This window comes from Gossypium raimondii, chromosome 8, assembly GCF_025698545.1.
Source record: "Gossypium raimondii isolate GPD5lz chromosome 8, ASM2569854v1, whole genome shotgun sequence".
NCBI classification, from domain to species: Eukaryota; Viridiplantae; Streptophyta; class Magnoliopsida; order Malvales; family Malvaceae; genus Gossypium; species Gossypium raimondii.
Window position 1 is genome coordinate 2656479 of NC_068572.1, and position 13622 is coordinate 2670100.

General features: G+C 31.2%; 3 protein-coding genes across 3 annotated transcripts; 1 reads left to right on the plus strand and 2 right to left on the minus strand.

Annotated features, from left to right (window-relative positions):
* Window positions 1–2073: 2073 nt before the first annotated feature.
* Window positions 2074–5354, plus strand: LOC105790243 (V-type proton ATPase subunit e1). The gene is made up of 4 exons (XM_012617740.2): window positions 2074–2221; window positions 2301–2428; window positions 3454–3501; window positions 5004–5354. The coding sequence occupies exons 2-4, from the start codon at window positions 2331–2333 to the stop codon at window positions 5068–5070; spliced, it is 213 nt and encodes a 70-aa protein (XP_012473194.1). The 5' UTR covers window positions 2074–2221; window positions 2301–2330; the 3' UTR covers window positions 5071–5354.
* Window positions 5355–5730: 376 nt separating this feature from the next.
* On the minus strand, window positions 5731–9021 carry LOC105790244 (syntaxin-51). Its single transcript, XM_012617741.2, has 6 exons — window positions 8859–9021; window positions 8023–8241; window positions 7646–7848; window positions 7470–7570; window positions 7310–7354; window positions 5731–6224 (listed from the first exon to the last, which is right to left on the minus strand). Exons 2-6 carry the CDS (start codon window positions 8235–8237, stop codon window positions 6093–6095), a joined length of 696 nt encoding a protein of 231 aa, XP_012473195.1. The 5' UTR covers window positions 8238–8241; window positions 8859–9021; the 3' UTR covers window positions 5731–6092.
* A 2202-nt stretch (window positions 9022–11223) lies between these two features.
* On the minus strand, window positions 11224–13047 carry LOC105790247 (40S ribosomal protein S8). Its single transcript, XM_012617745.2, has 5 exons — window positions 12901–13047; window positions 12724–12796; window positions 11956–12283; window positions 11632–11801; window positions 11224–11490 (listed from the first exon to the last, which is right to left on the minus strand). Exons 1-5 carry the CDS (start codon window positions 12902–12904, stop codon window positions 11415–11417), a joined length of 651 nt encoding a protein of 216 aa, XP_012473199.1. The 5' UTR covers window positions 12905–13047; the 3' UTR covers window positions 11224–11414.
* Window positions 13048–13622: the final 575 nt, after the last annotated feature.

A 13622-nucleotide genomic window follows, 5' to 3' on the forward strand; every position in this document is an offset into this window, starting at 1 on the left:
ATATGTTTTTGGAAAACTAAAAATTAAGTTGAAAATTTAAGTAAAAAATTAAATATGTTTCGATATATTACTTAAAAATTAAGTATGATACATAATTAAGTTATTTGATAGATATAAATTTTAAATAATGTAATTCTTTTATTTTTTATTTTATCCTCGTTTTTTTATTTTACACTATAATATAATGTTAAAATAAATTAATTAAAAATATTCTACGTGATAAGTAACTCTTTATTTAATTATAATTTTTGCCATAGAAAATTTCTATGAGACAACTATTTTATGAATTATCAAATGTGCTTGAAAATATAAATCACTTAAAATATTAATATTTAGCTGATTTTATTTTTTTTAACGACTTATCAAACAATATTTTAATGTTTTATTAATTTGTGACACCAAACTAGTCAAAAGTTTTATAAAAGCATAAATAGAAATTTATTTTTTGTTGCTTTTTCCTGATAGCTATAAGTTCATATATACATGGTGTTAGGATCGACCCGACTAAGCAACAAGTAAAAAAAATAGCGGAATAAATTGAGAAATTGAACACACAAATTTAACGTGAAAAAACCTCTCCAAAGAGGATAAAAAACCACGAGCAAAGATAATTTTACTATAATGGCAAAAGAACGAAGAGTACAAAAGATTGAGATAAAAATTAAACCCCGAAAACAAAGCACTCTCAAAACGTAAACATAAAATTCTCTAAATGTGTTATAAGTTATAATCTCTAATGGGTGTATTTTTTAAGATTGTAAAAGAACTTATTTATACGCTAAATTAGTATGTCAAACAAACTATGCTAATAAATGCCAAATATATTATACTAATAAATACTAAATCTTATAGAAAGAAAATATATTTTTACTTAACTTGACTTGCAAGCAATCTCTTAGAATTTGAGTCACACAACTCTAACACATGGTAAATTGTAACTAGATTAAGTGACAGAAGTGCACGTGAAACACAAAAATGTACATAGAAAACTTTGTTACACGATTCAAATTCCTCTACAGAGTCTTGTATAAAGAGCTAATTCACCACGATTCAACAAGTATAAATTACGATTTAAGTCATATTCACCTAACATATAACAACTTCACATCTATACTTTTAATACGAATCACTCTCCACTGAAACTCTTTCCCTGCAAATTTTGTTGTAAACCAAGTGACTCAATTGAGTTTACTTTCAATTTTGCACACGAAATGCTAGTTTCTATACGAATAAAAAAAAGTGCTCTCTCAATACCTTCTAACATAATACAACCTGATCATATAGAAATACAATTAAATTATAATCACATTCCCCTTAAAAACACTCTAATTCGATCCTTGTTCAATTGATCATACACAATTGAATTGCTTAAATTTCTTGGTATGTTTAACTTGTTTGGAATTGTTATCTAGGTACACTTGTTATTTGTTCCAACACTTGTTTATTGTTAACGTCGTGACGAGGAACAGTCAGTGAGTGGCGTCACGATCTGAAATCCCCGAAGTTACAACGTCAACTCGATAGTTTAAAAATTCTATAATTTGATCATTATTCAACTTCGAGTTATATAAAGAGTTTTTGTAATCTTGTATATAATTGTAAAACATGTCGTAATGATGTTTTGAACTTAATAATATGTATGAATTGTTCAATTGAATTGTAATTGATTGTAGTTGCTCCGACAATGAATATAACATCTCATAACTCGAACCAGACGATCAGGTCAAGTATGGGATGTTACATACTTTTATTCAATTATATATATATATTTAAAATTAACATATTTAAATTTTTGTAGATTTAAATATTTGACATATGGTTAAAAATTTGAATTCAAATTTTTTTGTAGATTCAGATATATGACTAATAATATGTTCAGAATTAGATAGTAATATTCAGATGATTTAAGAATAATAAATAAATTTAATTTTTTAGTGATTTTAAGGTATATTTGAGCCAATTCAGCCCAAATTAGACCATAGGACCCAAAATCCATTTGAGCCCAATATTTGACAAAATTGGATTATCTTAGCCCAAAATGGGCATCCATTTACTTCAAGTTTGGGCTCAATGAGACGGGTCATTGATGAACCCTCAGTGTTCCTTTGTGGGGGAAGATCCGAAACTAAAAACTAAAACCTCAACCATTTGATTTCCAAATCCAAGCTTAAGATCTCAATTCCTGTTATTTTCTCCCATTTTCCCAGAAATCATACAGAAGGTTTTGGTTTTTAGCATAAGAATTTCGTCTTATATCCATATTTGTTTTTGATTAATTTACATCCTTTTTGTTTTTGCAGGAAATTTTGTGTAAAATCGACATCTGGAATATGGGTTTCTTGGTAACAACCCTGATTTTTGCTGTAATTGGGATAATTGCATCGCTTTGTACCAGAATCTGCTGTAACAGAGGTCCCTCTGCTAATCTGTGAGTGTCCTCTTCACAATCTCTTTTTTAGATTTATAATTCATATGTTAAAACTTGTATTTTTTTTTTTTACAATCTGGGTTGATGTTGCTTTAATTAAGTTTAAACTTTTAAAGGGTATCTGTTGATTGGTATACTTCAATGAAATATGCTTTAATTTGGTATTGCAACTTGGAAGAATAACGAGTTGGCACTGTAAACCAATGCTGAATTATTTGTGCTGTGGTTATTTACTGTAAAGATTGCAGTAAGCCGTGTTTCAAGGCATTGTGCCAGACAACAAAAATGCCTTGATCCTTTTCAGGCATGAACTGGTGTTCCGATCAGGCGCACAACTGGTGCGCTGAGATGTGCTTTTTGCAAGGCAATATGTGTGCTGAAGAAAGGCCCCCCGGCTAATCGAAGTTCTCTTTCATTTCTTTTATTTTTAGACTTCTTTCAATAGTTGTACCATTATGAGTAAGAAAGGGGATAATATGCTTCGTAATATTTGATATTCAACCATAGATGGGGATCATAACGAAATCATGCATATTGATCAAAGAAATCGTAACATACCTTCCCTTATGATATGATCTTGCTTCAAACTAGATCACTCTTTGGAGTTAGTTATCATATTTATATATCTTAACCTTATTTTATATATATACACAGACACATATACAAAAATAAGTCCATATACATTTTGTGCTTTACTTCACTTGGGGAAGCTTCTTATTCCTTTTTTTTTTTTGTTTTTCTTTGGTGCCTTGGGCAATATAAGGATTCTAGCACATAGAGTGTGCCTTTCACCCTTGAGAATACTGCCACTGGGTAAAAGATTAGTGACTAGTAAACTGATTTGCGTCGATTTTAGTTATGTAGTACCATTTTTTGATATACCATAGTCTGGTTTGCTATCTAGATACTACCATACTAGGATGTTTTCTTTTGTTCGATTACTATTTCCTGCCGACAGAGTAATGTCTCCCTAGATTTTCCTTGCTCTCATTGAAAAACTGCTTTTCCTTGTTTTATTTATACAGGCTCCACCTAACACTGGTCATTACAGCAACGGTCTGTTGTTGGATGATGTAAGTTCATTTCTGCTTTACATTTTATCTTGCCTAACACTGGTCATTACAGCAACGGTCTGTTGTTGGATGATGTAAGTTCATTTCTGCTTTACATTTTATCTTTCTTATGTAGTAGCTCGACTTTCTTATAGATACTGTTTGTAAAGCAATAATAATATGAAATCTTCAAAGCGCGATGATTGTTAACTGCGGGAATCTTTTGGCTATGCTCATTGCCCTTCCAAAATTTTGTTTTAGATGAATCATATAGTGCCGCTGCCTTTTCTTCCTATTGTTTCTGCAAGAAGGAACTACTCTTCCTTCCTATGATTTTAAGGCTTCATTTTCATTTTGAAAATATTTTATGTTTTTATTTTCTATTTTCATTTAAAAAAAACCTTATTTTTCATTTTTGAAAATAAAAAACATGTTTGGTAAATATAAATAAAATTTTGTTTTCAATAATGAAAATATGAAAGTCGTTCATTACCTCTTTTTTTTAATAATAGAAACATGAGAAGTAAAATAAAATAAGTTCGTACATTTATATGGACTTGAACTAAGGTCAGAGATTTGATATTTAAAACTGTTGAAGAAAAATATTCTTGTGTTTATATTGATTTGAATCAGGGTTAATTCATTAATTAAATTTAAAGTTAAAAACCTTTGTTCTCATCATTTTCAATTTTACAAATCATTTTTAATAAGAACTTTTAATAAAAACAATGAAAACAATTTTTTTCTTTTCTAATTTTCATATATTTTTATTTTTGCTTTCCAGAATCTATTTTAAAAATTTCAACCAAACACATTTTCTTTAGTGTTCTCCGTTTTCCAGAAAACCGAAAATAAAAATGACATTTATTTCTTGAAACCAAGCGGAGCCTAAATTTTCTTTTTGGCATGTGTTAAGTTTGTATGCTTTTACAAGAATCTTATTGAAGGTGTATAAAGTGAACTTGTCATTAAATGAGAATAATATCTTGTGTAGCTTGTTCCTTAGGTTCTTTAGCTATTAATTCACCAAATAGGACACCTTATTGAAGTCTGATATCTTTGAGTGCCATAATATACTGCCCATTTGTGAGAATTAGCTGGATTTTATGATTGTTGAAATAATGGCTGTGGTGTAAGGTAGATTCGCAAGTTCATTAGGTTGTCATGGTTGATGATGAACTTCAATTTTTCGTATAAATGACCCATGTCCTGCATTAAGCTCGTTGGTTCTATGCTGCTTCAACTCTATATTTTTCCTAAAACACTCATGTTTGACATCCGTGTCCGACACATATTCAGACATGGGTATGGAGACACAGAAAAGCTTTAAAAAGAATTGAACACACTCGCATCAGACACATTACTTATCTGACATTCTCACTTGAGTCCAAGTAACACGGCATGATTTTGATGAAATTTATCTTTGTAACTACTTTTAGGTATAGCTCTAGCTTTAATAAGTAAAACATGTTTTGTTTCATTGTCTTGCTAGTTTGTAATGTTATTTTTTTTTGCCTTGTTAGGTGGGCAATTGTATATCTTGCACAAATGAAACCACTCATTGTCCCCATTTTGAGTGAAGGAGAGTGAAATTCTTCGCACGAGATCGTTTGCGAGGTTATCAGTAAACAAGCTGTAGTCATATTGATTGTGGATTAGCCTCTGAATTTAGTTGTCATGTAATATGTCTTTCTCATGTCGTTTCTGTAAGTAAATCCTTATTCAAAGCTTGAACTTTGAATTGGTATTATGTTAGCAGTACTTTATTATTTGTTTCTCATTTGTTCCGTTTTTCATAAAAAATAGTGTTGTTTCCATTAGACATTATGCAGTTTTGATGAAATGATATCGAAAAAGATTACATTTATTAATAATCATCATTGTTTCCAAGATGCTTGTTTACATTCTTTGATGATGTTCATGGAACTCCTTATGTTAAGAGTTTAATTATATTTTATCCTTCTATTAAAAAAAACAGTTAAATTAATTTTGTACATTAGACCAAATAGTAAATTAATCAGACAATGCTATGTGTATTTTACTTTGATTTATAAAGATCCTATAAAGACCAATTTTAAGAGTTAAAATGAACAGAAATGACAAATTACAATTCAACTCTTAATACAAGAACCTCTAGGATACTTTTACCCTATTATTACATTTAAGTGATAATGTCTTACAAAGATTATATACAATCTATGCATTAGTTTATTATTGAATAGGGTAATTTTAAAAGAAAAAGTTCAAAAGTAAATCAAAACAAGCTCATGTCATTCAAGTTGACATTAATTTAAGAGTCAAAATAAATTTACAGAGTTGTAAATACAGCTCACTCAACAAGACAACTACTTCACATCTTGTTACATGGACTCTCTCATTGTTCTAAAATACCTGTGTCCAGCCATTGTGTCCTTTGAAAAAAATTGAGCATACCCACAATTATATCCGACATTTACTTCGAGTCCAAGTAATATAGAAAATATTCAAAGAACAGGGGGGAAAACCGAACAAAATTTCCAGCATATAATCAAGAGAATAAAAGTTGAAAAAACAAATTCTAACCACAAACAAAACAAAAAGAGCAAGTTTGTTGGGTTCGGTGTTTGTTGGTATTACAAGTATTTGATGAGTAGGTATATGATGACAGCCAGAATCACGATCCCGATCACAGCTAAAAGCATGCACATACAGGAACAACTGTCTCTGGTTCGCCTGTTCAATACCGCCAAGTTTTTCTGCACTCTCTGTTACAAAACAAGATAAAACCAAAGGAAAACATATTTATTAGAAGCCACCTCGATATCAAAGTTATAGGAACTAGCAATGTCGTCGAGAAGTGACCCTTAAAACTATGCACCAAAGGCACTGCATGCATTACCACTTATCAGACAAGCTAGCATTTGATCAGGTGCATGCATGCCTAGTACGCTTGGACACCTTTTTTAGTAAGACAATACATGCAAAACAAGTCCATATATTATAAGTTCTCTTCAATGTCTTATTTTTAATATTTTTCATTAGCATATTACCTTTACCGGTAAGAAAGAGGATGATATTCGAGTATTCAACAATAAACACGGGAAATCATGCATGCATTTAACAAAAGGAACAAATATTCGGCATGCTTTTCAGATAAATTGGAGCAGTCTTTAGTGTTTATTATCATAATTACATAACTTAAGCATAACACATACAAAAAACACAAACATGTACATATCGCGCCTATCTTCACTCAGGTGATTTTTTTTGCTGTGTATCACCTTAAGATGACACAATGATTCTAGTGCTGAGAGTGCATCTTACACCCTCGGCGACACTAGAAACGAGTATGGTAAGTGATAAAGGGTGTTCTACATTCTAACTATTTTGGACTTGAGGCACTAAGAAAATACGCGCACATCGCTTTCAACATGGAATATTTCAAATGATCCAACCTTGCTCGCACTACCAACATATCAATGGTCACAAACAATATGGAAGTAAAGCAAAAGCAACATTTTCATATCAACAGTTCTGTATTGTTTTATTCTGCTTCATCTAACAGCTGACAAAGAATACTACTGATAACCGGTTTGGTTCCAACAGAATTCAATAATCAAAGACTATGTAGTTCTTAGTAAACTTGAGGAGGATTTCATCTATTACTAATAAAGCTTGGATGACTGTCGAGTGAAAATATAAAAAAAGACGCATACCACTTTAGGATCACATCTGAGTGGACCATAGAAATATATTCAAAAGCAGTAACTGGATCTTGTTTAATTCGAAAAAAGAAAGGAGGATATTTTGCAATGCATATAAAATTGTTAATTAATAATGACTATTTTACCCGCAGACGAGAATCAGAAACATCCACGTGTTGGTCCAGGTCATCCTGCACAGAGGAAGCACAAGATAAATGTATTATGGTGGATGAATCAAACCTCACTAGCATTTATTTTATAGAAATAAGAGGCAAAAGAGTATAGCAGAAATAAACAGAAACATACAATTAGTCGGGTTTGCAGATCAAGTTCTTCATTGACCGCCAATGCAATATGCTTCGTACTTACTATTGTCTCCTCCAACTTCTCAAGATCCTCATCTTGCTCTGCTCGAAAAAGGACAACCCTCATAAATCGAGGAAACTCAAACCATTTTGCAAGCTACCACTAAAATAACTTGCCTTTCATTATTTGTCGTTGAAGACCAACAAGGCCGGAATTATCCAAACCAACCGTTCTACTCATGGCATCCGGCTTACTTTCGGGCCCCAACAAGCTATCTCTGTTAGCAAAGTTTGACATGTTGAATGCAGAAGCCATCTGGTTCACTTTTGACCTCAGGTTTGCAACCATGTCCTTGCGACGATTCATCTCCTTCTCTGTTCTGTAAGCAAAGTATAAAGCATCAACATACGGTCAAAGTTGGTTTGGTCATGATAAAACATACTTCAATAGTAAGCAAATAACGAAGTGCCGTGTTTATAAACATCACATACAATCAAAATCACTAATCGAACCTCAATTCAGTCCTATATGCACCTCAACTAAGATGACTTACAAGGGCTTCCCGGTCGGTCTAGACAAAAGGGACTGCAATCCATCAAGTCTAGTCCCTAAAATAGTAATCTTTCTTCGTATAGCCGATGCATGACGCTGAGTTTCTGGACCCGAAGCAGGCAAGGAACTCCTTTCAGATATCATGGCATTGATATCATCAACCATTTTTACTGCTTCATTATATTCTTTTATCCATGAGTCTGAAGAAGATGCCATTGACCTTAAACAAATAACAATGAAAGTCAAAATCTGATCTTTAAAAAAAAAAAAACTTAATATATAACCAGAAAGCATAAATTTTACACACTTGAAAACATCATTCAAACTATGAAATAAAACATATAAGAGAAATTAACCAAAGTATTAATAATTCTGAGAACAACATTTCCTTTTATCTCCTCCTTTTGAATTTGATGCCCTTTTAAAAAAGAATTAGACCATTACCCACAAGGAAAAATAAAATTCTGTTTGCAACTGGATATCAGCTTATATTGAAAAAAAAAAATCAAATTATACACACTAATCCACTTAGTAACATAAACTTTATTTAGAACCATCAACAAAATCCCCCTTTTCTTTTCCTAATTAAAATAAAAAGAAACTCATATTTATCTCTAAAAACCTTCTTTGAACTGGGTATAAGTTCAAATATTGAATATTTTTCCCCAAAATTTAGTAGCCAAATTAATCCCAATTGTAAAAGGAAAAATAAAAGAAAAAGAAGGATACTTCATTAAAAACCCATCAATACGTTCTTTTTATTGGATGGAATTAAACAAATACATGTATAATAAAATGCAAAATTCAATTAAAAAAGCGAAGTTAGAAGTAACTTACAAAGAAGAAAACTTTAAAAGAAGAAGATGGAGCTGTCGATCAAATCCCGAAAAAGAAAAAGCGAAAACCCAGGAAAGGGAAAGTTCTTAACTTTTGAAGATCCGCGTTAAGTAATCAATTGATTAATAGCATTCTCTTGGTTTTCTAAATGGAATTAGCTGAACTTGATAGAAATTATGTATCGTTGAATTATGGAATAAGAGAAACGGCGTCGTAGGGGCTAAGCGCGCATTTTTCTGTTCTTTTTATAAATAAAAAATTTAAATAAATCTTATCCAAAATTTAAAAATAAAAAAATAAATAAAAGTTATTTTATTATTTGAATTGGTAATTAAATTAATTATTATTATTATTATTCTGATCTCGTCCAATTTAATCGATGCTTGTATTTATCTTTATCTTCATAGTCATCAGGATAAAGTTGGTATTGATAAGATTTTTTAATTGTTTGATTATTTTATGGATTCTTTCTATCATATTATTTATTCTTTTTTCTTAATTTTTAATGATATTTTAATAAATTTTTTCATGTCAATGAAAAATAATTTTAGTAATTTTTTACCCCGAACCTTGAATTCAAAACCTTAAAACCTCGAGCCTTGAACCTAAAACCTCGAACATTGAACACCGAACACCAAACCTGAACTCTAGGGGTTTGAGGTTCGAGGTTCAAGATTTTTGATTCAAGATTATGGTTCGAGGTTTAGGGTTTGGGATTCAAAGTTAAAGTTTTAAGTTTAATATTAGGAGTTCAAGGTTCTAGGTTTAGAATTTAAGGTTTGAGTTTGAGGTTCAAGATTCTGGGTAAAAAATGTACCAAAATTGCGTGAATGGAAAAAATTATTGAAATATCATTAAATAATTAAAAATAGACCATAAATAATATGATGAGAAAAGTGTCATAAAATAATTTTTCTTATAAATCTTTTATACATTACAATTTCACATTTAAAAATTCCAAGTTGATTTATGTTAAAAATTCTTAAATCCTATAAAGTATTTTTATCATTATTATCTATATAACTCTATAATTTAAATCAAATGATTTTGTTTTTATTATTATCCCTTTATTTATTTTGACATTGATAAATCTCATATATTATAAAATATCTTTATCATAATTATCTGTTAAAATCGTTATTACCTATTAGATCATATATATTTTTAAAAATAGATCATAATTTAATTTTTAAATCATAGTTATCTTTTAATTCTAATTACCTACTAATAACTCTCTCTATATATATATTATGTACCATGATTTTTATTCTCAATTTACAGTTTTCATTTTCAAAAGTACATTTAAAAAATATTACTAATATTTTCGTTTTTTAAAGAATTTTGTTTGTATGTTTTAACCTATGGTATTTTTAAAACTATTCACTTAATTTATTACATTTATTTATATGTTTTTACTACAATATTATGTTTACTCAATTTTGAATTCAATGTGCTTTAAAAAAAAATCCCCACTTAAAAATTGCTTGAAATTTATAAAAGTAAAAAATTGAGACAAAATTCGATAGTTAAATCATGTTAATATTTTTTATTTTAAACTCTTATTTTATTATAAATTTTGTTACTATTTTAGGAATATTTACTTATTAAGGGTGGGTTTGGATGGGCGATTGAGTGCGGTGCGGTGCGTTTAGTTTACTTTTTGTCTCACGCTACAGTATCTAATCTCACCGCTACTGCTATTTTTACACTAATAATAAGTAAACGCACCGCCCATCCAAACTCACCCTAAGTTGCACATGTATTTTCAATTTGTTAATAAATATTTATTTTAATATTTTTAACATTTTTAATGTGTTATTTTTTAAAAAATTATATAAAAGAATTTAATAAAAACAAGCCGAGCCTAAGCTTTAACATTTTTATCAAAATTAAACTTGAACAAAAATTTAAATCTATTTTTCAAGTCGAACCAGACTTGAGCCTAAAAACAGGCATAAAATTTTAATTGTGGCCCAAAACAATGGACACCCCCCACACAGTATTTATTAGTAATTGAATGATTTTGTAGTGTTCAAGTATAATTGTGTTTGCTTGGACACATGCTGTGCATTGCAGATTCTTTCTTCTGAGAAGCAAGAGCAAATCACCATCACGCACGCTACTACCAAACAATTCTCACATTTCAATCTCACAAGGCAGCATGGATTTCTTACAATATTGATGTGCATTGTTGCCATTAAAGACTAGCCTACAAATCAATAGTAGCCATCATTTTAAAATTTAGCTTCAATTGCGGAACACTTGAGAGTAATCCTAGTCCCTCCCTACCTCATAAAGTCTACCAACTTTGGTCATTACAACCCCCACCCCCCAAAAAAAGAATCAGAAAAGAGGAAGGCCTGCATTTATAAAGTTCAAGAATATCAAAATTCAAACACAAATATTATATTGTTCAACATTACACAACAACCCACTAGTTGACATTCAAACTAAAAAGTTCAAAAACTAATACAATCTTGAATGTCCTGTAAAAAGATAAAAAGTAGCAAAGAGGAGATTCTATCATGATATATAAAAGCTCACATAACAAAATTTTTAGGCAGCTCCCTTCCCCTTCTTTCTCTGGATCTTCTTCATGTAGAATTCCAGCTCTTTGCCTTCCAAGATATACCTGTCCAACCCATTCAACCTCGCATTAGAATAAGAATGATAATAGTTACAATGATAAGCTAGTTGCATAGTGAAAGGGGAGAGGTTTAAGGAATATATTTTAAGGCTTTTTTGTAAGAGAAGTTTCGAGTCAACGACGTACCCATCAGCACGGCCACACTGACCAGGCCTTGAAGAGATACAAGCCAACAAACGACCACTTGCGAATTGATCCTCGATATGTGGATCTAGCTTGCGATTCTGTTGACGTTTCTCCATCTTCCTCAAGACATGGTTGCTCTTCTTCACCTCCTCAGTGCCAGTTTCACCTTCCTGTAAACAAGAAATGCCATCATTTGAGGATTTAAAGAACCAGACACAGAAGGCTAAGCAAATAATTGCAACTAAAACAATTAACTCATCACATAGGAGCTGATCTATTGAAATAGTGCCCATGTGATTATAGCATAAAAAGTATTCGCACTACCTCTCCTTCTTTCTTGGCTGCTGTTTTTTTCTTGCGACCAATGTCGACACCATAGTGCTGGAGATACCACTGCTTGAATGGTGCAGCATCAACTTGAACAATAGCACTCTTAACCAGAGTTTGAGTACGAACCAACTCATTGTTGGATGCATTGTACACCACATCCAAAATTCTGGTCTTACGAGTCACGGCCTCACTTCCCCACGAGTAGTTTCCAGTGTCGAGCCTCAGAGCACGCCACTTGACATTTCCACCACGAACCCTAATCCTCCTAACTGTCTTGTTGCTTGAAAGCTTTGTGTTTGCTGGTTGCCTTCCAAGCTCATACCTTAAAAAAATAAACCACCAAAATTTAGAAATATATATATGAACATAAACTCAAAAACACCAAAAGAAACAACACTCTAAGAAAGAAAATAGGACAAGATCTATGGCATCTAAGCAAAAACTAATATGGCACAGCTTTTACAATCATTAAATAAATAACATAGGTTTTAATCTTTGGTCACGGTATACGATTCGAATAAATATACAAAGAAAAAAAACCAAATAAAGGTAATAAAATTCCTCCAAAAATTCATGTGACAGAAAAATGAAGCTAAATCTGAAACGAGAGGCTAAAACCTGTATATTTGGTTAAGTAAATTACAAGGACTCTGCTTTTAGAACATCCTAAATCAACTTTCTAAGATATCAAACAGAACAAAAAACAGATCAAGAAAAATCAAACATTTTTTTTTTTTGGGAAATAATGGGTTTGATTATTACTTTCTCTTCTTCCTCCAAGCCTTCTTTTTACCTCCAGTGGCACGCCTCTTGTGCATCGAATCACGAGAGATACCTACCAAGAAAAAAAGATAATAAACCCATTTAAGCAATAAATTAAGCAGAAAATTACATGATTTAGAAGAGATTAGTGATGAGCTAGAGGAATTTCAGAATTACCCATTTTGACTGCGGAAAAAGTTCAAGGGTTTTTTTTTTGGGGGGGGGGGTCTGTTGAAGCAAATCCCAGAAGAGACTGAAGCTAGGGTTTGAGAGGCAGTACAGCCATAGGCGGAGATTTGAAGCTTTGCAATACACAAAAACCCTAGTTTTTGTGAAATTACAGTAATGTCCATGTTGGGTTGGGTTGGGTTTATGTTGGGACAAAAGTAGTCAATAAGTACATTATCTCTTTTGGGCCCAACTAGAAAAAACATTTGGGTTCATGCTTTAGGCCTAACTTCTATAGGATAACTTTTTTTTTTAATTTAGTAGAGATTTTATACAAAGAAAAACAACTGGCTAAAAATAAGTTTACTTAGAGATCAAAACTACTAATTAAATAATGTAAACACATGTGTATTGAATTTTAACTCGATTGTTATGGATATTATTATCAATTTAGAATGACGTGGGTTTGAGTATGTTAAAACTCATTATTCTCCTATTTACGGGTTGGGGAGAGGTTATTAGTAGTTCTAGGTATTGTATAAAGAAAAAACAGATATAATCGGAACCTATAATAAGATTAACAAAAACGTAATTAAATACAAACATGAACATGCATGTCGGATCAAATCTGATAACATACAAAGACCTGAAGAAATGGCAAAACGGTCCAAAACAAAGCCCTAGAAAATCGAAGCCAACCACCATTGGAAAAAACTCCATCGGAGAGACCA